This window comes from Dunckerocampus dactyliophorus, chromosome 17, assembly GCF_027744805.1.
Source record: "Dunckerocampus dactyliophorus isolate RoL2022-P2 chromosome 17, RoL_Ddac_1.1, whole genome shotgun sequence".
NCBI classification, from domain to species: domain Eukaryota; kingdom Metazoa; phylum Chordata; class Actinopteri; order Syngnathiformes; family Syngnathidae; genus Dunckerocampus; species Dunckerocampus dactyliophorus.
Genome location: NC_072835.1, coordinates 19,741,614 through 19,764,918, shown reverse-complemented (window position 1 = coordinate 19,764,918; position 23,305 = coordinate 19,741,614). Strand labels below are relative to the sequence as shown.

At 42.4% G+C, this 23,305-nt stretch overlaps 1 protein-coding gene across 1 annotated transcript; it reads right to left on the bottom strand.

Moving 5' to 3' along the window:
* Positions 1-1,369: 1,369 nt before the first annotated feature.
* Positions 1,370-23,236, bottom strand: ulk1b (unc-51 like autophagy activating kinase 1). Its single transcript, XM_054757308.1, has 27 exons — positions 22,568-23,236; positions 19,905-19,997; positions 19,606-19,647; positions 16,777-16,809; positions 15,684-15,720; positions 15,442-15,615; positions 14,437-14,510; positions 14,074-14,175; positions 13,558-13,616; positions 12,867-12,949; positions 11,175-11,228; positions 10,923-11,014; positions 10,577-10,742; positions 10,408-10,462; positions 10,236-10,322; positions 9,673-9,816; positions 9,446-9,588; positions 8,158-8,420; positions 7,793-7,998; positions 6,483-6,604; positions 6,284-6,400; positions 5,902-6,086; positions 5,417-5,601; positions 4,550-4,668; positions 4,311-4,468; positions 3,572-3,707; positions 1,370-3,486 (listed from the first exon to the last, which is right to left on the bottom strand). Exons 1-27 carry the CDS (start codon positions 22,655-22,657, stop codon positions 3,431-3,433), a joined length of 3,075 nt encoding a protein of 1,024 aa, XP_054613283.1. The 5' UTR covers positions 22,658-23,236; the 3' UTR covers positions 1,370-3,430.
* Positions 23,237-23,305: the final 69 nt, after the last annotated feature.

Genomic DNA, 23,305 nt, shown 5'->3' with positions numbered 1-23,305 from the left:
CAGAAAAATACATCATCACTGCAACAAATGACCATTCCTTTAACTTTATTCGTGTTGCAACTAACAATAAGGGTTATATTACACACAGGGGACATTGAGATAGTGTCTTGTCATACAGATGACAACATGAAGTCTTTTTCTTTGGAAAAAAAAAAGGAGAGATGGTATGGTACTGTTCCCTCAACATCTGCAGATCCATAAATATAACGACAGCAATAACTTAATTTACATTTTCTAGAGGCGATAGCACACATGAAAATGACAACAGTCACAAAGTCATATCTCCGTACACCTCGTGGGAGAGTGCGAACCTTCACGATGGTTACACTTCATCTTTATCGTCATGGGATGCTTTGAGCAGCAGCCATGACCATGACAGAAAAGTCAGCATCCTGCTCAAGGACATACAGCAGAAAACAACACGTGCCCCAACCTCTACCTCCTCCTCAGTTATCTCAGTGCCTGCACACATTTTCTTCATGGTGACCCATAGCTGAGACGGTAATAATTGGGATGGCCAGTAGTAATCACTGTAGGGAACTATAAAAAGTGACACATGCATGGGTTTTATTTAGTAAAGAGGAGGTCATCGCCACTGGACACTGACTGAGCAGGAAGAGAGGTGGGGCCCGAACGACATGATTTTAGGAATGTACAATTCAAACAACCATTAGACACATGCTCACAGCTGAGAAGGTAGCATATATCTGATGTTTTTTTTTGTATTTTTTAAATTTTTTTTAATGATAGAAAGGCCTCAAAGCAAATACCGAAAGTACAATTAAAGAGGGGGGAAAAAAGCTTTCTTGCATTCTGCTCTACTAACAGTGCTACTATACTGGATCTCTGTGTAAACTATCTTTAGCCTTTTAAAAACAGGAACAGCTTAATAAATTAAAAGAAAAAAAGGGAAACACAGTAAAGAAAGTAGTATTGGGCCTCGCGGTAGAAGGAGAGTATGAAGGAGAATTAGGGCCACACTGGAAATAAAAAAATAAAAAAAACGTAACAGTAAAATTTGTCATTTTACTCAATCATTTGAGTAAAATGATGCAATGTTGAGAGAATAAAGTCGTGATACTCAAGAATTAAATCAGAATATTAGGAGAAAAAAGTCACTATTACAACAAAAAAATATTTGTACTGTATTTATACGAGTGTAATATTAAGAGGGAAAAAAAGCCATAATGTTACGAGAATAAATGTGCAATATTCTGAGTAAAAAGTTGTCATGTTAGGAGGAGAATAAAGTTGTAATTTTACCCAATTTTAGCTAGTTGATGATATATGTATGTATATATATATATATATATATATATATATATATATATATATATATATATATATATATATATATATATATATATATATATATATATATAATTCTTGTGATAATTTTTAATAGCAGAATTTTTTTCCTCGGAATATGAGAAAAACGCCATAATATTGCAGCAATAATCAGGACATACGATAAGAGAAAAAGCTGTGATGTTACGAGAATAAATTCATAATATTAGAAGAGAAGAGAATAAAGAAAATGTAAAAAGGCCACCCGTAAAAAAATTTTAAAAATGCCTGCGATCATTTTATTGTCAAAAAGAGCACAACTTTTTCTTGTAATACGAGACTAAAGTTGTAATATTACAAGAAAAGTCAACCCTGCACGTGTAAAATTGTAATGTTATAAAAGTCATAGTATTACAAGAAGTAAGTCTTAGCATTACAAGAAAAAAGCTGTAATATTCTGACAAAAAGTTGTAATATTAAGAGAATAAATTAGTGATATTACGAGAAAAACGTCATGTTAAGAGGAGAATAAAGTGGTAATTTTACCCAGTAAATTAAAAAAAATTCCACACAAACGCAGCAATCAGACCAGCAGCCATCGGTAAATAATTATACACCATATCGGGTTGATTTTTCTTTCCACATAATAGCGCACCTTTATTCTTGTAATATTACGACAAAAAATGTAAGTCTACAGAGTATAAATAAATTTCGTCATTGTCGTTTTCGTTTGTTCCTCCAGTGTGGCCCTCCTACTCCTTCGTAACCAGAAGAATTGCTTTCAGTGGCCACTTTGGCCATCGTGTTGTGTGTTGATCCTACCCATGGAGTCAAAATTAGGTCATATTCATTCATGTATGTTTTCTCCACAGCAGCAACATTCGTTGCACTGTGGCCAGCAGTCAAAATCTCAACCAACACCCCCACCCACACATGCTCACATGCACACAATACACTTTTGAACGCAGGCAACATTACGTTAACATTGACCATTTCCACCGGCCCACAACTGAGGAGAGTTATAGGAATCTGTTTGGGATTCAACAGAAAGAATCCAGATAAAATATTTAACATCAGCACTCCAAATCAAAACTTAAAAAAAAAAAAAAAATCTAGACAGAATCGTCACCTACTGACTACTCTGCAGCAAAACACACACTTATTATTATTTTTTTAACCCTCCTCACCATAAAGCTTTTTTTTCCTCCATATTTTCTTAAGAAAACGCTCACAGCATCCCTCTTGTTAATGGACACTCTCGCACCTAACACACAGTAACTATGATACAACTGCACTCCATGTATGGCAGTAGATACAGAAATCAGTCAAAGTATATTCCAATAAAGCAAAGCAAACAATACTTGACATGTGTAGCATGTTCCACTCTGTACAGTACTTCAACAGTGCAAAAACATTCAGGCGTGAGCCGCCGAACAGCAGCCGAAATCCTAGCAAGCGAACATTCAGACTGATGTTGACGCGGCTTATCTCCTGTCCTATACATTCGCGTTTTTGATTATACGTGCTTTTATGCTGACATGATTGATAGATACAATGATGCAATGACGACATGGAACAATTGGAGGGCGGGAGGTGGCGGGGGGGGGTGACTAAGTACTGGACACAAGAAAACAGCCTCTGTGTTTTTGGACCCACTTTTTCCCCACCTCCTCCTGCGCCAGTCTCTATTCATTAAAAGCAAAAGTCCGTAAAGTGTAAATCTAAAATCAAACGTATTATAAAAAGTACTTGCTTTTTCGTCGTTTTGGCAGCAGTTGGTCTAATAAGCGATTGTATGCGCCTCCGGTTGAAGCAATGTACACTGTCGCAAGCAAGTCCTAACTAGTTGAAGACATAAAACACAAGAAGTGGTATCATGTAGACGTACATGTGCGAATGATACCTCCATACTGATGAATCGTGAAGACTCATCAAGTCGCCCACTTGTACATGTACCCCGGTCCATCTTGTGTGTGCCTCATAGTGGGAGGAGGAATCTTCAACAGTCGATACAAAGGTCATGATCTCTCACATAGGGCTTTGATGGATGGCTGAAGCTCGGGATCTCACTTTTGTGAAAGCCGTGATGAGATGTTGACGTTCGTCAATAATGTGCTGACGGGTGACATCGTGTGCAGAGTTCTCACACACAGAGCCCAGACTGCAGGGCTGTGAGGCGACGCTCGATACACTCTTTACCTGCGCAGGGAAAGAAGAGGGAAGGGGGTCGGTCGGCTGTGCCGCAACGGGACTGGGTGACACTGCTGATTTGACATGGGCTTACATTTGCTAACACTGAGGATGTCTTCCTGTTGAGTGAGCAGCAGAGACAGTCCCTCCATCAGCAGGAGGGCTTTGTGGTAGCGCTGGATGGATGCCTCCCCCTGGTGGAACATCTCATCCAGAGCAGCAGACTGAACCTGCAAAGTCATCACAACGACATTTCAAACAAAATCAAGCAATTTCTTGAGCTTCTCGGTCACCCGGATCAAGGTCATCGATGTTGTGTTTAGAGGAGTGCAATGACCCCTACTTTGGAGAGACCCTTATACAAACGCATGGCACAACAGAGAGGTGCAGATTCTTTGGGCCCAGAGCAGTGCATTTGCGTCTCAAAAAGAAGGGGCACTCCTTTGAAGGCAAGGATGTCCCAAATTCCCAAAATACAATTTGTGTTTGATATGTAAATTTCAGACTGGAGAGGTTGTAGAAGATTGACTCGTTTAGAGTGGGGAAAAAAATGGGTCAGGATTTTGGAAAGCCGACATGTTTTGCCGTTAGGCACAAATAAGTGAGGATATTTAAAGGACTAAAGGATTAAAATAGTCTCTATTAAAATACTATAAAGCTGATGGGATGCATGACAAGCCTTCAGGGCGTTTTCCAATACGCCAGGTTTGATTTGGTTCAAAGGAAATCTGGTGTGAGAACGGTGTGGTTAAAAAAAAAAAAAAAACACACACAATCCGTCACAAATGCTAAACAAAAAAACAGAGCTTATTTCAATTGCTCATCTGGCTTACCATCTGCACAGTGTGGCTGAAGAGCAGCCTCTCAGCTGTGATGGAGGTGATTTGGTCCATTAGACGCTGCTTCCTGGAGAAAAAGCGCTCCAGACGTGTGCTGAGAGAGCGGCACGATGCCACGCTGGACTTGTACAGGTCATTCAGCCTCCTCACGACTGTGAACCGAATTTAAAAGATGTTAACTTGATTTGTGGAGCTGCTAATTTAGACCCATAATCACACTGGACATCTCATACCTTGTTTGACTGTGGCTGAGGGATAAAGTTTGCCCTGTTTCACTCTCTCCATGGCTGTGTGGATGGCAGTGGACAACAGCTCTGCAGTTTTAAGGTACAGAACCAACTGCTCCGCATGACTGATGAGACAAGAACACACAATTGCACAGTATCATGTTAATAGGCAAACTAAACATGCATTCATTTTAAATGATAGTACAGAAATTATGATCTGACGTTGACGACTAGCCGTTTCATTTTATTTTTTTCATCCATTGGAAGCACTCGAGATAGAAATAATCTGTTCCAGATTCAAACTGTCGCCATTATGGAACCTAAACAAGGTGTAAAAGTAAGCTGCACTGAACATGGAAAAAGAGGATGCAAGGCACGTCCAGCTCCCTGTTGATTTTGTCATATTGTACTGAGCAGCCAGGACACGTGTACTAGAGACCTAGTGTGTGCGTAATTTGCAACTGTGTGCTCCTTTTCTTAATTTCTGCAGGGTTCTGTTTGAGATGTTGCCTTCACAACTACCCCCCTCACTACTTTCCGGTGTACTGTCTGGTCTTCTATTATTAAAACTGTCAACTTGTTACTGACATATTGTGCTGAGCAGCCAGGACAGACACACGCACACTGGAAAAACTCTGAATTGTACAACCTCAATGGCATCCGTCCAGCAATGGTAGATCTGTTTCTCAATAAGCAGCAATTAGTGTAAATAAAATGAATAAAAGGTGTTTTGTTGCCATATTTTCAATTTTCCCCGAATGGGAGGATTTTTGTCTCCAAATTTCAGTTATTGTTTTTTTTTTTTTTTTTTAAAGGCATCAAGCCAACAGCTTCATACAAAAGAAGTAGTGAGTGTGAATGATGTGTCCTCACCTCCACTCCCGGCTCAATGAGCTAATCTGATCTGCCACCAGGCTCTGCTGCTGCAGGAAGACGGGGTGAGAAGCGTCACCTGGCACCCCCATCAACGTGATGCCGCGGGCCCCGGCCACCTCCATCAGACAGTAAGCGAAATCCAATGTGAAGCGCAGGCTCTGTACGGTGTCGGTGTGCTCTTGCTGCACTCCCCCACAGAGACAGGAGACACACATAAAGGACGTGAGCATTTTGAACAGAGCATGCCAGGGTGCCATTTAAGCCGTGTGTCAACAACGTGTCCACTATCTGTTAACTGTGCGGGGCCACAGCGTGTTTGACATCAAGTTCACGCTCAGTATTCACTGACCACCCCCCATCCTTGTGCTTTGTGGAACTGGGCCCTCACGGCATCCCTCTTACTCCGCACTTTCCTTTTCATATGGAGCAGACTCCATTTTTCTCCCACTTTGATGAGTTGTGGAGGAAAGCCTTCATCTCACCTCCATCAGGGTCTCCTCAGGCAGCTCCGGGGCCTCAAAGGTAACTCGACCGCCCATGTTGGCCGTGATGGGATCAAAAAAATTGTAACGAGGGCTGGAAGAGGCGTCAAAGCCGTCCCCGTAGGCGGCTGTCTGCGGGTAGCGGCTGGTGAAGGAGCCTGCAGGGCTGACTGAAGCAAACGAGCCTGAAGTGTGAAGAAATACAGGTGGCTGAAATGTTACTCTCTAACATGTTGGACTGCGATAAAAATTGAACCCTTTTCAATGAACTCACGTCAAGTCAAATATTTAAACCACACATTTACATTACAGAGAATGACAACAGCTCTTAGCTATACCGAGTATACCAATGTTGGATTTAAAAATCTAGAAAGAATCCTACCTGAGTATTTCCTCTGTCTGGATGCCTGAGGCGGGGTGCTGCCACTGGGAGGGGAGCCGATGGTGAAAACCACCTGTGCTGGGCTGCAGGAGCTCGGTCCAGGACATCCTCCACCACCTGAGGGCACCAGAGAAGAAAAAGGGGACCGTTTATTTAAGTGGTGGGAGTTTTCCTCCAAAGACTCGAGTGACACCCATACCTGCTATGTCGATAGCCTTTTCACACGCTAGGTTCTCCGTGCTTCCTCGGTCACTCACCGGTCCACCCGGCCCAAAGGCCGCCATCAGCAGCATGTCGGACAGCAGGCCAGCGCTTTGAGATCTGTAATGCACACCACCAGTCTAAGCAAAAATACCACTGGTGTCCAGTTTCTACAAAGTACGGTCAAACATTTTGAGTAATGAGTAGCACTTTGACCTTATAGACTGCCATAAACGTACACGTTTTTTCAAGCCATATTAACCTTTTAAGAGCCAAAGTCGCAAAAATTGTGACAAGCAACATTGCTGAATTTAACAAGGCATTTCTGCCATGACAGTCCACACGCAGCATCCTTGAGCCAATGCTTTGCTAAACCGTGTTCGGGGTGGAAGGAGGGGACGTGGTGGGTCGTCAAAACACCGCTAATGGTGAGTGGGCTAGCAGGAATGTAAAAAAAAAAAACAAAAAAAAAACATGCAAATAGTGGCATGCGCGGTACTATCCATGGGAAACTCCTCGGTAAAATACACTGCTAGTAGATAAGACCTGCGAATACAATAACCTGGATGAATGACAATATTCACAGGCATAATAATAGATAGACACTTTATATCTATCTATGGAATAATAGCAGTGATAATGAGCGGTGGAGGCAGCAGTGGTGTTCAAGATCCTGCTGTAAATGACGATGATGATGACTGGGTTTGCTTGAGAGATAAGAAAGAGTATCACAAGTGGATCAGACACTTTGATGAGCCTGTTGAAGAGCGGGTATCGTGGCGACAGGGATCTGACAAATTCTGAGCCTGGTGACGTCATAATATGCAAATTAGATGAGTACATTCACGCCCGTCACAAACTTTGGGCCATACTGATGATTTTTCTGGTTTACAGTATGCCTTTATCTCCCACCATTTTCAAGCTACAACCTTTGGAAATAGTAATGTCAAAACTGAAAAAACCCTCTGGCGCCTAAAGGGTTAATCACAATGCACGCACATGCACTTTTTTCGGCAGATCATTTACCTTAAACATCAGTTACTTTTCTAACTTAATGCTCAGGCTAAAAGACGAGTTACTGTGCAACAGTATTTAAATCATAGTAGTTTTGTACAGGAACCCCCCCCCCCCAAAACAAAAACAAACGTATCCAACTTAAAAGGCATTCAACTTTAGTCCCACTATGCTTTAATTTTGTCAATAAGTGTAAGAATGAAAAACGACAGCTATTGCTGCACTGTTCACGACTCCCTAATAGGAACAACAGGGTTTATAATTGAGGGCAGCGACTGCCATTTCAACACTCACCTTCCAAATCCCCTGGTATCATCATTCATCCTGTGGACGCAGTGTGAAGGCTGTAGGCCCTGCGTGGGTGCCGGCTGTCCTGCGTCTCTGGGCTCGACTGGTGCAGTCCTGCTGCTGGGAGAACCCATGACCAAACACTGCTGTGTCAGGAAGTTGACGAGGTTTGGAGAGCTGGGGGGTCTGGGGAATTCAAAGGGAGGCATGGTCTGGAAATAAAGGCAAAAGAGAAGACAAGAGCATGAGCTTTGTTTTAACAGCCGCTGGAAATAAAGGCAAAAGAGAAGACAAGAGCATGAGCTTTGTTTTAACAGCCGCTGACTGTTGTGTGCACCTTAAATGAACACACAATACACACAAATGATTACCCTGGAGGGTGAGCCCAGAATAGTGGGAAGGGGGCTTCGCTGCATTAGCTCACTGAGGCGTGGGGAAGAGTGTAGGGGACGAACTGTCATCAGGCCTGCCGTGGGGACCACCACCGGGTCTGAGTGCTGCTTTCGGATTTTTTGCCTCCCGCTACCGGTGGTGCACTCCAAGAGACAGGGGGCGCTGTGGAGCCGTGTGCCCAGGCCTGTGGCGGCATGGGGGTGCTTTTGAGCAGCGGGCCTGGATTCAGCATGCTGAGCAGCTGCAAGAGGGGGGTTAAAAGGAAGGTTAGGAGATCTTAGTATTGGACAGCAGACAGTATAACATTGTGAAATATTATGCAGGACAAATAAACGACCCTGGCAACCCCTGGAGAGCGTGTGCAGACTGCGACGAGAAGTGAGCGAGAACTAGTGCTTATGTATGCGAGGGTACTGTACGACTAACTACATCTTAAATCACATGGTGGGACGTCCGCAGTGAATCCTAGCAGATACCAATCATTACTTTTAATTTATATTATGTCACATACAAACACGATTTAGTGATGGATGAAAACAAATTATTTTATTTACAATATTAAATATATTTAATAATTACAAATATTTGTAATATAATGAAAATATTAATATATATTTTTAAAAATCTCTCATATATATCTATAATATATACAAATAATACAAATTAAAAGTAAAATAAATACATTTATTTCTAAAATTAAATTCAATTATTTCTACCGCGCCTCTCGCCCGAAGTCAGCTGGGATAGGCTCCAGCATAACCCCGCTGATTTAGCTCAAAAAGATTTTCCAATACCTTGTTTTTAACCATCCAAAGTCATCAATACAAAGGCAATCAATTTATAATTAAAACAGAGCACGATTCTTACATAAGAGGCGATGATGGGATTAGAGTCTACTGATAAAAAATGTAAAAATCTATTTTCTTAGCAACTAATCCAGGAGAGATATGAAAAACCTCCTTTAATCCTCACACAATTATTAACACAGTATTTCAGGCTTCTTGAAATTTAATGCTTTTGATGATTTGCTGTGTGAATGCTTTGTCTCTATTAGGCTCCTTACATAACATATTTGACTGAGCTCCTCATTATCCCTTTAAAAAAAAAATAAAGCAGGGCAACATTGATCTGCAGTTAAGACTCTCATAAAGACAATCAGGTGCTTCTTAGCCTGTAATAAATCATGATATAATCGGAAAATCAGGCCAGAGTTACAGCGAAGTAAGATGATGTATTAAAGTAAAGTTAAAAAGCTTCTCAAGCTACCTTGAGGGGAGAGCTGAAACGGTCTTGCCCCTCCCAAAGAAAGCCTTCGGGTGGTGGTTACTGTTCCGTACGGTGGAGAAGGCCCAGTTCGGGCAAAGCCCACCGGGCTTCCGCTGCTGCAGCGATGCACCGGTGTAGATAGCCTAACAACGTCACGTGAGTCCATGTCAGTCAAAAACTTGTGGATGAAAATCAACAGATCAGCGCTTATTTTGGTGGACAAGTACCTTGGCGAGCCTTCTTGTTTGGTAGTATAAAGATGCTGTTCCAATCGCTGGTAGTTGTGGACCTGAGTGGGAACTGGGATCGGCAGGGAGTGACCGTGGCTTCCGCTGTGACCAGCGTAGTTACTCCCCGAAGACTCGCCAGGCCTGCCAGGAACAGTCAAACGAAACAATAAAATTCCCCCAAAGACCCAATTAGAGAAGACAGAACAGCACACACGACTGGAAATGCTTGTTTTGCAAGAGAAAAATTCAAGAGATACAATGCAATTTTTGGCGCAGGTTGAGAGCTCAAGTCCTGTTATGTAAATGCAATCTACAAAAATGACTAAAAACACCGTAATGTATAACGATCGCTGTTCCGTGGTTGAATATGGTCTGTTATTAGTCAAAAATATGAAGCTGCAAACTTTCCGAACAATAAAATTACTTTATTGAATGTAGCATTTGATCATGATTGCCTTCAACCGCTAATATTTCTGAGACATTTTGAAGGCGTATTATTGAGTTCTAAATAATCAAACGAATATATGCTTAAGTCACTGCATTCCTCTCTGTGGTGTTACCTGACACGACTTGGGGAGCCACTATAGGAAGGTGAGTGTGGTGGTGTTTTGGCTTGGACACACAAACCAGCAGAAGTCAGCAGGGAGCTAGATGGGGGGTAAGAAGGATTTAATATGGGAGAGATGATTAGATGCATTTGTTGAGGAAGGAGAGAAGTCAGATGCTTCTTACCCGCTATTCATTAGACTGTCCTGCAGCACTTTGCTCTCACTCGTAAGCTCTGCCGCTGCAGGAGATAACCACATTATCTTATATTTTTTATGATCTGTTATTAGGACAAGTCAGGTGCTCGGTTTCACATCAAGGGGGACGTCCAAAGGAGAAAGAAATCTCTTCTTACGGTTGAAATGAGCAGGCACTATGACAAAGTCATCCGTGTCACAGGAGGAGGAGTTCTTGCTGCTGCCGCCTCCCCCAGAAGAATCCTTGAGAAGAAACCCAGTGGCCTCCTGCGTGGGAGAGGCCAGTGCTTTGGCACGCAAATGCTGAACCTCAGCAAGGGACTGCTGCAGAGGCCAGGAAAGAAAGGAGCGTGAACAGTCAAAGAAGGACAAGACAATAGTGTGAAAGTGCATATGCAAAGTGGGGTGGGGGTGCTAATGAGGTGTTGACCTGGGTGGCCCCTTGGGGCCACAAAGACTTTTATGTTCATCATTTACACACTGCAGAGATGATAGGAGACAAACCGGAGGAGAGGCCAGGTGGGAGGTGGAGGAGCTGCTGCAAGAGCTGGCTGAAGCAGAACTTGGGAAGCAGGTCATGGTCACAGTCGGAGTTGCTGTGGGGGGGGGGGGGGGGGGGGGGGGGGGGGGGGGGGGGGGGGGAGGAACAAACAAGGTTCAATCTATAACTGCTGTAACCCAGAATGACATTACAGTATGTATTCAAAGCATTCAAAATAACAATCAAAATAGTTTTTTAGGAAAATTGTAACTTACTCTTTTTGATGGATGAGCTGGCGGCCTCCAAGAATGGGTGTGAAAAAAACTCATCTGTAGAAAACACAAGATATGACCTGAGTGGGAGGTTGTGTCTACACTGCCTTGATCGATGATCAGAGAAAGAGCAATTATGACAACATTATTTATAAAGTACTGTAACCTCGAGATTAATTTTACACAGGATACAAAGTCATTTCCTGCAAACCACCAACAAAAATATCAATTAGCTGACTTTTTTTAAATACAAGAAATAAGGCAGCTCAGAGCTAAACCACCACCACCAGAGGTGTCAAACTCAATCGCATAAGGGGCCAAAACTCAAAGTCTACCTCTCTTATTATTTATCCTGAACTTTTCAACACGTGTATATTTCTGCATATTGAACCTATTCAAAACCTTCTTGTCCTTTTAACCAACGTAATTGGTGAGCAAAGCCACACTCTCATATCATCACACACAGATGCTCTTTTGAAGTTGTGACAGCACATGCCCCAAAAATAGTACCTATTAGGTCAGATTTTGAGAAAATGTCTCATTAGCACTGACAAATAGATAAGCAAGCAGCCTACACACCTTTTATCCCGGTTCCCTGCGCAAAGCAATTCCGGGATTGGAAAATACCAATATAATGCACCCGATGTGGTTGTGTTTTCAGTTTGGGACAAAATGCGTATGACAGCTGGTGATGTAATGTGTCTTTATGTGGACATACATTTATTTAAAACTTCACACGTGTGAATTACATTTTTTTTTTTATTTTTTACATCAGAGTCGGGAAAATGCGCATTTTTTCGTGTCCGTTCATTCCCACTTGACATTTCTACCTTCCGATAGTCTGAGGATATGCGACTAGGGTTGTTTTGGCGTGGTTGTTTGTTTCAATAAAGTGACTGTTGATTGACTACCTCTCAATGTCGGGGCAAAAGCTACAGTATTTTCTAGCAACGCCAAAACATCACAATCTGCGAGACGTGTAACCCGGAAGATTTGCAGCTGTGGAACGGGCAGATTGCACATTTCACAGCATGCTTTGCTATGGCGAAAATGATTGTCTCTTTAAAAGGTGTTACTTTGTACAGACAGGAGTGCTGCTGTTTTTAGTCGTGTATAATTAAACTATTTAGACTTTTGGTCAGAGTCTGGCAACCCTATTAAGAATGGTTGTAAATATCATGCTATATACACAATATTATTTACACTTTTAAAATAAAAATTCCAGAAGAGTAGTGTATATCAGAGGAATTGCTTAATTACGCATATTGTTCTAAGCACTTTGTTTGATAAGGTCCGTGAGGTGAAACTGCAGCGTGGGCCAGATTTGGCCCCCGGGTTTGACACGTTTGTTCTACACCATACGTGTCAAATCTGTTGTCCTAGAAAGTATTTTAAATAAATAAAATCACGACTATGGCAGCCCGTTTAGGCAGCAGATGAGCCAACTACTGAAATACATTTTAAGATGCAGCGACTACACACCACCACGTCACTGATAAAAACAATAATAGATTGATCAAATTCCACATGATCAAAAATGGATTTATCACGCACATCCCTTGTGATAAAAGCACACAAACAAGCCTTCTATGCTTGCTATGCCATCCATGTAGAGTTATTCCTTCCACTAGTTATCGGCCGTATCTGTGCAGGTCTGCGTCAAAACTTCACTACATTTACAGAGCATTTGCTAACCAAAGTCCATGCGGTCCTTGTGATTGCGCTGCAGCAGGCCCCGTAAGAGATGCCTCAAATGGCTGGAAGTCTCTCTGGGAATGCTGAAAGAAGACAGGACAATAATCACTCTGTGCCAGGGGTGCTCAAACATTTTTCACTGAGGGTGAAATACTGAAAAATGAAAGGACGCAAGGGCCATTTTGATATTCAGTAAAGCAAAACAAGAAAGAAAGAAAGAAAGAAACTGCATCTCAGCTTTGTAATATTGGTGAAAAAGTGTATATTAGTATGAACTTAAAGTCGTTGCTCTCCCCCCACTATTTTTGCTGTTGTTTTTTTTCAAATATTTCAACTTTCTTCTTAAATAATCTTAGCAAATGTTAATTTTGTAATATTATGACTTTATTCCCATAATATTTTGACCCCCCCCCATTTTAAAACATAAATCTAATAAAAATAAGTTTCTTGTTATATCCCAGTTCTTTTCTCTTAAAATTTTGACTTTATTCTTGTAAAATTACTGCTGATTTTTCCTTTTTTTTTTTTTTTCTTTTCTTGTTAAATTGTCATGCCTCGGGCCAATAAAAAAAACAGCCGTGGGCAGCAAATGGCCCCAGGGCCACACTTTGGAAACCCCTGGTGTGTGCTTTTGGGGAATTTAAAACAGACATACTCAGATTAGCAGACATTTTCAATCTTTGTTACTCACTTGGGGCTGAGGTTCTTGTTTTTCTCATAGAACATCCTAAGATCCTGTGGGCTGCTTGCCTAAAAGGTGAAAAAAAAATAAAATAGATGTCTTCTCTTTTGAATGAATGTTACGATTTTTAAATAAACGGCAGTGTGGTGTCAGAGAGGACAAGGCGGGAAAAAAGTTTCTAGGTAAATGCTTGAACTGAGTTTCTAAGATATGATTCTCAATAGACGACCAAACCTGCATCCAGAGTGTTTCACCACTTAGCGAAGTGACATTTCATTAAACTTTGAAGCCGACGTGTCACAATGGAGCTGTGGGGTACCAACATTAACATTCATGTGTAGTAGTGCATGTTCTCCCAGGTGACGTCCAATATTTGCTCTCTTTTAACTCTGCTTTTTGGCTCTATTAACTATCTAGAGGAGTACTTATTTTATTAAGACATGCCCCATTGTGTTCATTAGTACATCAGGCACTTCAGCGTTCTTACAATGTTTATTATGTCTCTCGTGTAGCGTTTCGGAGTACCTGGAAGGGAGCCTTCCCAGTCAGGCACTGGAACACAATCGTCCCGATGCTCCACAAGTCAGCCTTGGCGTCATAGTTTTGAGACATAATGACCTCAGGTGCCTTGGAAGGAGACCGGAGAGGGGAAAAAAAAGTAAGATCGATACTTTCATTGGACTCCAATAGATGACTAATGAAGTGATTAAGCATGCATTTTAATATAAAGCACTGCTTTAGAGACTTGTCTCTGCTTCATCCTAACAGGGTCACAGCACAAACAATATCAAAATCTATAATAATCAGGATTTAGACGTAGATATTTTTATTTAGAGGAGTGCTGATGTGACTTTTTTGAAAACCTCCATCCTATACTTGGATGCTTACCATGTACATAGGAGACCCGCAGAGTGTGGCGGCCATCATGTTGTTCTGGAGGTACCTGGCAAAACCAAAGTCAGCTGTGGAGAGAGTTGAGGGGATGAGACACAATGCGTTTAAATAAGAATAGTGTTTCTCTTTAATGTAAAAACCTGTACAGGTGGTCCCAGTTTTGTGGTCACGTACACATCCATAAATTCATTAAAAATGTAGCGTAAAAGACACTCGCTGAATACACAATATGCAGCTCAGGCGCAGCCTCACTACTTGCAGCACTGGACTGCTGCAACCAGAAGTACAATACAAAAACAAAACGAAAAACGGATTGTAACATCTTTTCCTTGGTGGAAAAGATGTTACAATCCATTTTTCGAGGGGGTCGATCAGCAACCTTTTTATTGCAAAAACAAACAGGCTACTGTCGGCCGAACCGCGCCAAAAGAACATCAGCAAACTCAACTGTCCTCTCTGCATGCATCCACACACACAGTCAGGACTCATGTCACCTTCACAGGCGGTAGGAATTCACAAAAACCTTTAACACTACAGTACACATAACTGCCAGGTCGTTGATCCTCTGAAAGTGACAGTAATAACTAGGCAGTGTGGTGGTCTTATTATTGACCTGGAAAGGTTGATAGTGCTTTGGCTTTTACATTTTATTACTCTCATTTAATTCTTGTATTTAGTGTTTTATTACTGTATTTTATGTGTACTTCAAGTCTCTGTGTACAGTAGGAGTGGCGTAGGAGTTAATTTCGGTATAAGATCCTGATTTAAGATGAGGACCACCTGTTTTTTTACTTAATTTTAGTTTGGGATTGTAAATTTTGCACATGATTTGCATGTCACTTAGGTAATATCATGCCCCCTCTTCTAGTTAGGTAACTTTAGGGTGTCGTAAAGAGCTGCACCAACTGTTTTAGACAACACAATTGTTATACAATGATATTAATCGTGACATTTCTGACCATGAAATTTAATTCGTGCACTCAAGCAATCGCAACCTACCAATTTTGATGCAGGTGTTGTTTGAGTGGGATTTGCGTCCTGGCTGGTAGGAGAGCAGAATGTTCTGGGGTTTGAGGTCCCTGTGGATTATGCCTTTCGCTTGCAGGACCCTCATGGCGCCCGCAATCTGCTGCAGGAAAACACGAATCGTGTCCTCGCTCAGCGTGCCTTTTGCTGCGCAACGACAAAACAGCGTCATTATATCTCGCACGACGAAAAACCTCCCGAATGTGTTCACTTACAATGTAAGTAGTCGGCAAGGTCACCGCCGTTACAGTACTGCAATGCCAAGAGAAAGGAAAAGATTAAGAAACACAGGTACCAAGTAGTACACTTCTGTTTGGTTGAAGTAATCCACAGTAATCCCCTACTATATCCCAGAGTTATACCGCTTTTTGGCAACCCCCCGTTGGGATCCTAGCTGTGGCGTTGCGCTACTTTATGGCTGAAGCCATACACGCTGTAGTGATTGGATGACAGTGAATTATCATGAAGCCATACACGCTGTAGTGATTGGATGACAGTGAATTATCATTTCATACAACAATGGGAATACATAATGTGTATTTTCTCAGCTCTCTTGTGACAAACAAGCAGATAACAAGAAGGAGGAAACAGAAAATGCTGGGCGTCTTGCATTGTTGTCTTGTTTACACAACCGCCTTCGTTGCATCGATTGGCAGGCTACACTGTGCTTAATATTCACGTATTAAACTCCCGCCTACAAACCCAGTGATTAGGAGCCAGATTAGGTCTTACTGTTCCAAACTGTACAGTGGCGACATGAACTATACTTATGTTCTTGGTGGAAATGAGGACTGGTGTGTAACCATGGTGATTTAGGGAGCATCAGCAAATCAGGACATTGATTTTCTGCAATTCAAGATGAGGAGCCTTACAGTTACATGCAGCATTAATAGTTCTACGACCCAAAAATAACCTGAATGTTAGGATCAAATGTCCCTGCCTCGTCCTTGTGACTCAGCAAGTTGTTTTGCACGTGAAAAAAAGAAGGAATTTCAGGAAAATCTATAAAATTAGGATGTGTGGATGGGTATGAAAGTACTGCAATCTTTGATTTTCTATTCTGTGTGTGTTCTTCACGAGGCTTCGTATGATTACACCATTCTCTTGTGTCCTCGCACAGCCAGCACAAGAGACAAACACAATCAGCTAGATTGTATAAGGACACAGCAGCGTGCGGATGCTGTCCCCCTGGATGCCCGGGAACGGGGCTAATTTTAGTTTGCGTCCCTTTCAGAGCCACCCACAAAATGCTGAAACAACAACACAGCGCTGAGCAAACAAAGGCCAAAGGCCATGGCGGGGGCTTACCTCCATCACAAGGTATACTGAGCTGGCAGTTTCCTAAAAAGTGGGAGATAAGAGTAGGGGGGAAGGGGGGGAGACATGTCAGTGACAGACAAAGACAGGAACAGGTGGTTCTTAAGCTGGCAGATTGTGTAAACAGCCAAGTGAGTCAGACCATTCTACTGGATGAGAAACCTTGAGATAGAAAAACAAACCATAGAGACATGCAATACTGATGTGTACAATTCTAATTGAACCAAAAGACGCCGTTTGTGCACTGAAAACATTGTTGAGTGCTCTGCAACATTAATAATGAAGCAAAAACTCAGCAGGTCGCTGAGCGAGAGACAGCTAGACATCAACCGACGCAAACATTACCAAACAACTGAATCTTTACAATATGCCTCATTTGCACAACTGTTAATGACTGCAGCTCTCACGGCATCATAAAGGGTACCTTTTTTCTGTGAGGCAAACGTGGGCCTCGGTAAAAACAAACCCTTATCACATGGCAACAGATGACTGTGGTCTGGAAGTGTCATGCTGAAGCCAGCGACTTTTTTTTTCCTTAAAAAAAAAAAAATATATATATATATAGCTCAGCTGAATCATCGCTTCTGAGCTGTTCCCTGGGGACTGCGCACGGTCCCTTTGTGTATCTCAAATAAAAACCCGTTTCGGTTTCCTTACTACTTGTTTTTTTCTCCAAATAATGTTGTATGCAAAATCTAAATAACTTTGTATTGCTAATTGTGTTGCCATTTTAAAACTGATTTCATAGAAGAAACCCGACAAAACTTCGGCGAGCTTGAGTCGCACAGGAAATGGTCAGAGGCGTCTTCAACTTGCTTTGACAAAGTGTTCCTTATTTGAACAATCAAGAAGGCATGGGCAAATAAAAATCACAGTTTAACGCTAATGAACTCGCTCTAAAATGTGCTATTTATTGATAAGAGAAAAATATTCTCGTCAAAACAGTCATTTTTAATACCACTTATCCTCAACTCCTGTCTTGTTCTGAATCACATCTCCACATTTGGTGACCCTCGACAAGAGTAATAAGTCAACCGACAACAGCGACAACAGCGTGGCCGTACCGGCGGCGCTCGATGCTAGCGAGGCAGATAACATCGGTGCCATCTATGCCCGACTTTTGGCAAAACAGAACACACCTTTGGTTTCAACACATTGAAGCCCAGTTCCGACTACGAGAAACAACACAGGACGTACCAAACTATTTCCACGTAGTGGCCACGCTGGACGTCAACTTTATCTCATACCGTAAAAACGGTATGACGAACAATGTCAGTGGTTTTGCAACCCGTTACTTATACCTTGAAACCGGCAACCGGCCCATCCCTACTCTCAATACAGCATAATATAACTCACGGCGCAAACAAAACCAACACAATATGTAACACCCAACGCAACTGGACCACACGGACTACGTGGGCATCAAAATAACTCTTACACCCTAACATACATGCAAAACTATCTCCACATCTATAACCCGCAAAGCATGCTGAGTAACCTTATTGATTGAGGACAAACGAGAACAGAAAAGAAGTGGATAATGTGCACAATAGTCCAGGTATAAGGCCTCCGTCGGAAGACAGGTGTGAACAAACACTGCAAAAACTCCAGACAAAGAAGACAGTGTGTTCCCAGCAGGGCTGACTAAAAACACTCAAACTGTCAAAATTCCAGCATCAAGGCTCCATTTTGGGCAATATACTGGGACTATTCTAGTGTGGGACCACTGAGACTTATTTAAAATGGGTGAAAAATAGTTTAGAATGGGACCTTTAAAAATATAACAAAAGTAAATATCTATTTTTAGTCTATACACATCTTTTGGGAAGTTTGACAAATGAACCCGTGTATCAGCGGTCATGACCTGAGGCCTTAGTTCTTCTTTTGATAACAACTGGCCAAAAAAAGGGCTAAAGGTTAAGAAAAATCGATAACAAATAGATAAATCTTGAGCTACTGCTCGCATCTGAATATTTCACATAACTAAATGTGCACTTAAAACATGTAAACAGCCAATGAGCACACAAGAGCACCTTTGTATGTTTGTCTGCTTCGACACTGTAATGCAGTGTAAAAGAGCGCCGCCATTCCTGCTCAACGTGCATCATTCTAATGCTGAAAAGGGTAAACATGAAAAAAGGAAGCCTTCTACTTTTTTTTTCCCCCTAAAAAGGTCCTCCTATCAGATCTCATATCTGATAAGATTCCTCAGTCCGGTTTGAACGGTGCATGTCTCGTCATATGACAGTTAAAGCCCCACCCTCGTAAGTTCCAAATATCAGGCAGAAACTCCTGCATGAGTTGACTGTGCATCGTGTGTATGTGTGTGTCAATGTGGGTTTCTAAGTTGCAAGCATCCGTGACTGTTGATTCCTGAGGACTACTTCTCTGCAGCGCTAAGACGCTAATACTGGTATTTAAATGGGCACATTAACTGGCTATATCGGAGCACTAGGGAGCACATTCGGGCCTACAACATGGTCAGAAATACAAAGCACTGATGAAGCGCACCAACAGACGCTGTGTAAACAATGTCTGGGTTCAACAGGACACAAATCTGGAAGTGAGACTTTTATACAAAAGTCGGCCTCAAGCATGTTTTTAGGAAAAGAAAACACTGCAGCGTCTCAGTTCAAAACAACACAGAAAACCAAACTACCCGCGTTGCATGAGACAGAAGTGGGTCAGGCGGTACCGACACGGCCAACAGCCCATCTGCTTAGCGTGGCGAGCACAGACTGGCGGCAAACCGGGACAGCGGGAGGTGAGATAATTGCACGTGGAATCAGCAGTTGAATCTAGAAGCGTATTACTACATACCTGAAAGTCCAGTAATGCTACAATGTTTTCATGCTTCAGTTCCTGCAAAAAAGACAAGGGCAATGTTTTATTTGAAGGTTACCTTCGAAATTGATGTTCTACTGGACATGTACGGTCCATCTTCAATAAGTTATAAGTTATCTACATTTCTGAAGAAAGAGGATATAAATAAAGTATAAAGGGCAGCAAAATTCTGGAAGACACATTAGTCACGCTTGTGTAGGAAACTCAAGAGTATTATGACATTTTTATAACAGGGCTTCAACTACTAAAAGGGTGTCCAGACAGCCTCATCTCACCTTGAGTATTTTGATCTCCTTCCCCAGCAGTGTCTGGGATTTGGCTAGGTTCTTCTTGTTGATGCATTTCACTGCCACCTCCCAGTCATGTTTCTGCAAAAACAAAATGCATGCCTGAGTAGAAATTCCAGCAGAAATTGCACAGTAATACTGAGACCAAAGTATACCCAAGTGTAGGGAATTATCATGGAGAACTGCAAACGTCACAGTCTGTCACATAGTGGCCTCCGCTCAAATAGAGGCCATGACACAATTGCCAGGTGTGTCATACACTGAACAAGAGAAGCGCCACACCTCATATACGCGTCACACTGTCATTACTGTCTGACTGTTACTGTCATGAAGGTAGATATTATTACCCCAACATACATGCCAGACATGGCGTCTGTAATGCTAAAGGCTACAGTGGCATTTAACAGTATAAACAAAAACAAAAGCTACTAAACATTTTACATGAGTTAGTTGGACTGATAGTGGAATTATTATACGTGGGGCAAACACATATAGATACAAACTACCCATCAGCGAGTGTCTGAGGCCGTAATACACAATAGAATAACGTCACTGAAATTGTATGGTAGTATCGTCTTGTCTATCCATCCACCTGTGCATCTTCTACCGCATATCCGAGGTCGGGTCGCAGGGGCAGCAGCCTAAGCCAGGAAGTCCAGACTTCCCTCTCCCCGGCCACTTGTCCAGCTCCTCCCGGCGGATCCTGAGGCATTCCCAGGCCAGTTGAGAGACAGTCTCTCCAACATGTCCTGGGTCTTTCCCAAGGCCTCCTACCAGTCGGACGTGCCCTGAACACCTCCCCAGGGAGGTGTCCGTGAGGCATTCTGACCAGATGACCAAGCCATTTCACCTGGCTCCTCTCATACCGTATTGTCTTGTAATACGGTAAATGCTCAAATTACCTATGAACTGCAGTCCCCTGCAGTTTCCAGGTATGTGGTCTAAAAGCAAATACACTGGTACCTTGGTTTTCACAATTCATTTGTTCCAAAAACTCCAGACAAAAACAGAAACGTACAAAAACTGAGGCCATTTTCACATAGAAAATAATGTCAATGCAATGAATCCGTTCCAGAGACCAAAAATATTTACAAAAAATACATTTCTTAGAGAAAAATCATAGTTTTACGACAAATGGATAGACCCTATGGTTGATGCGGACTTCCCATACATCCTGGCGAGATTAAATTCAATAGTGTTCCTCGCTTACTTCAGCAAAATGCTGGCACATGCAACTTTTTTGGCCATGTGGTGTGTTAGTTAGTAGTCGGACAGATAAAAAAATTAAAAAAAAAATGCACGGATCGTTAGACAGCAACGCATAGGGCGTTTCATATAGGCACTCAGGTTTCGTGGAAGGATACACGGCAAATGCAATAGTTTGTTAGGTGCAATATTGTACAAAAACCAAGGCAACATTTTTCCAAAAATTTTCCAGGAAAACTGAATCACACAAAAACTGGTGCACACAAAAAAACGAAGTTTGACGGTAACCGTTAATGTTAGTGTGGGCAGAAAACTCATACGTGTTACACTTGTTGTACAACTGTTTACAATAAACTCCCCACCTGTATTTATGCTGGCTGAGCAGGTTTACAACACTGGTTCTATTATTCTGCAGCGGTGTTGTGAAATGTAGTTGCTGTTATTAAATAATCATGTGGTCAAAAAGAGCTAGGTTTTCCTTTCCACTTGAAAAATGCACTCCTAATTAAGACCATGTAACACCCTATTCCCTTTTTTTCACATTTAACATTTTGTGTTGCTTGACCTGGTATTCATGTTCCAGAAACATGAGGGGTGTGTACTGCACTAAACATGACCTTGCTAATTACACAATCCCTTTGCAGCCCAGTCATATTGTGCAGTGACGTTGGCCATTAACATGTGACATAAAAACAGAACATACATGATGCACGCATTTTGGCTCCTCCCTCTACTGAGGGAGAGAAGGGGAGGGGGGGCTACACGTGCCATCTGGAACCGATTACATAATCACCTGCCCAGTGGAACAAACCCGAAGTGGTGTGCAGTGTGAGGGTGTTTACCAGTTCATCTTTACAACACTTCCTATGCCCTGATGCAATGTTGCTGTAAGGGTACCAGGTCCAAGACATGTGCTCCTTAAAAAAAAAAAACGGATGCACCGCTGTTGTGTTGCTATCGCAGCTTTGCCTATGTACTTTAACAAGTGCTATACCACAGGCCTCTTATAACTGTACTGGTGTTGCACATATCTCCGCAAGTTCTCTTTTATGATACCAGTTTGTGTCGTAATAATAAAAATAATAATAATCTTTCTTGCCAGTTGAGTAACATGTCACAACATGTTTAACAACCGCCTCGCATTAACATAACCAACCGTCTGTTCGAATCGGTTAAGTGTGATCAGGTGTGTCAGCAGGTGTGTGACATTAATGTAAAATGTTCAAGTTTATCTTTTAATAGACAATATTATCATTTTAAATAACATCCTGTTCAGGCTGCTAGGCCTCTTAAGGTCGTACCGTGAAAACAACAACAAATGGCTAACACCGAGCAGCCCTAGCATTAGTTTAGCTTTACATTTCACACATATGTGCTATTCAACTTTATTAAACGATACTAACAGGGCTGTGTCGTGGTTTATAGGACGGACATATAACACCTACCTCTCGGTGTCTTCCTTTAAAGACGACCGCAAATGCGCCATGTCCTATCAGGTCCTTCCGACTGAACTCGAATCTCCCCACCGTCTCCATGATGCGCCTCAGTCCGCTTTAGCTCTACTTGGACCGGGGCAGAAAACCAGGGCGTCTTCGGTCGCCCTTTTTGCTAGCAAGCTCGCCTTTCTCCTCCGTCAAGCGGGGGCAGCAGTAGGGACGGTCACCCCCTCTTTCACTTGCCAGGAGCTGCCGTCCAGACAACAAGCGGCCCTCTTTTCTCATGTTCGCTAGTTACGGAGGTTCACTCCCGACGAGGCCGAGCGAAGACTTCCATTTTCCGGACACCGAGCTCCTCTTCACCGAGTGGACCAAGCGGCCTCGGAGGGGGCTCTTGTTGTTCCAGCTGTCGCTAATGACGTGCCACCTTAAAAGCAGCTCGCGCTGCGTTTTGTTTATATACAGGAGCTCCTCGCCTCTGTCGTCTCCAGCGTCAAAACGACAAAACAAGGTCTGACTGTCAACTCAAAACCTAATTATAATCTCACATGAGTGACTAAGGATAAATGCAACCCCTAATCTCTTTTGGATCAAAACGTAGTCGAGCCAAGTCACAGTAGCATCGATGGTCCCAACAAAGCAGACGGTGTTGTCGGGGCTGTAACGCGCAGGCGCAGAGCCATCACAGCTGTAGCTTTGACGTCAGAGGGGTGCTCAGTAGTCAACTGTCATTATGGGGCAATCATG

Bases quoted from the DNA above. Each gene is read 5' to 3' on its own strand.
- ulk1b (XM_054757308.1), bottom strand. From the start codon at position 22,657: ATGGAGACGGTGGGGAGATTCGAGTTCAGTCGGAAGGACCTGATAGGA. The intron at 16,810-19,605 runs GTATGTAGTAAT...CCCACTTTTTAG, and splicing joins TAGCATTACTGGACTTTCAG to GAAACTGCCAGCTCAGTATA. The intron at 14,511-15,441 runs GTAGGTTGCGAT...CTCTCTCCACAG, and splicing joins CAACACCTGCATCAAAATTG to CTGACTTTGGTTTTGCCAGG.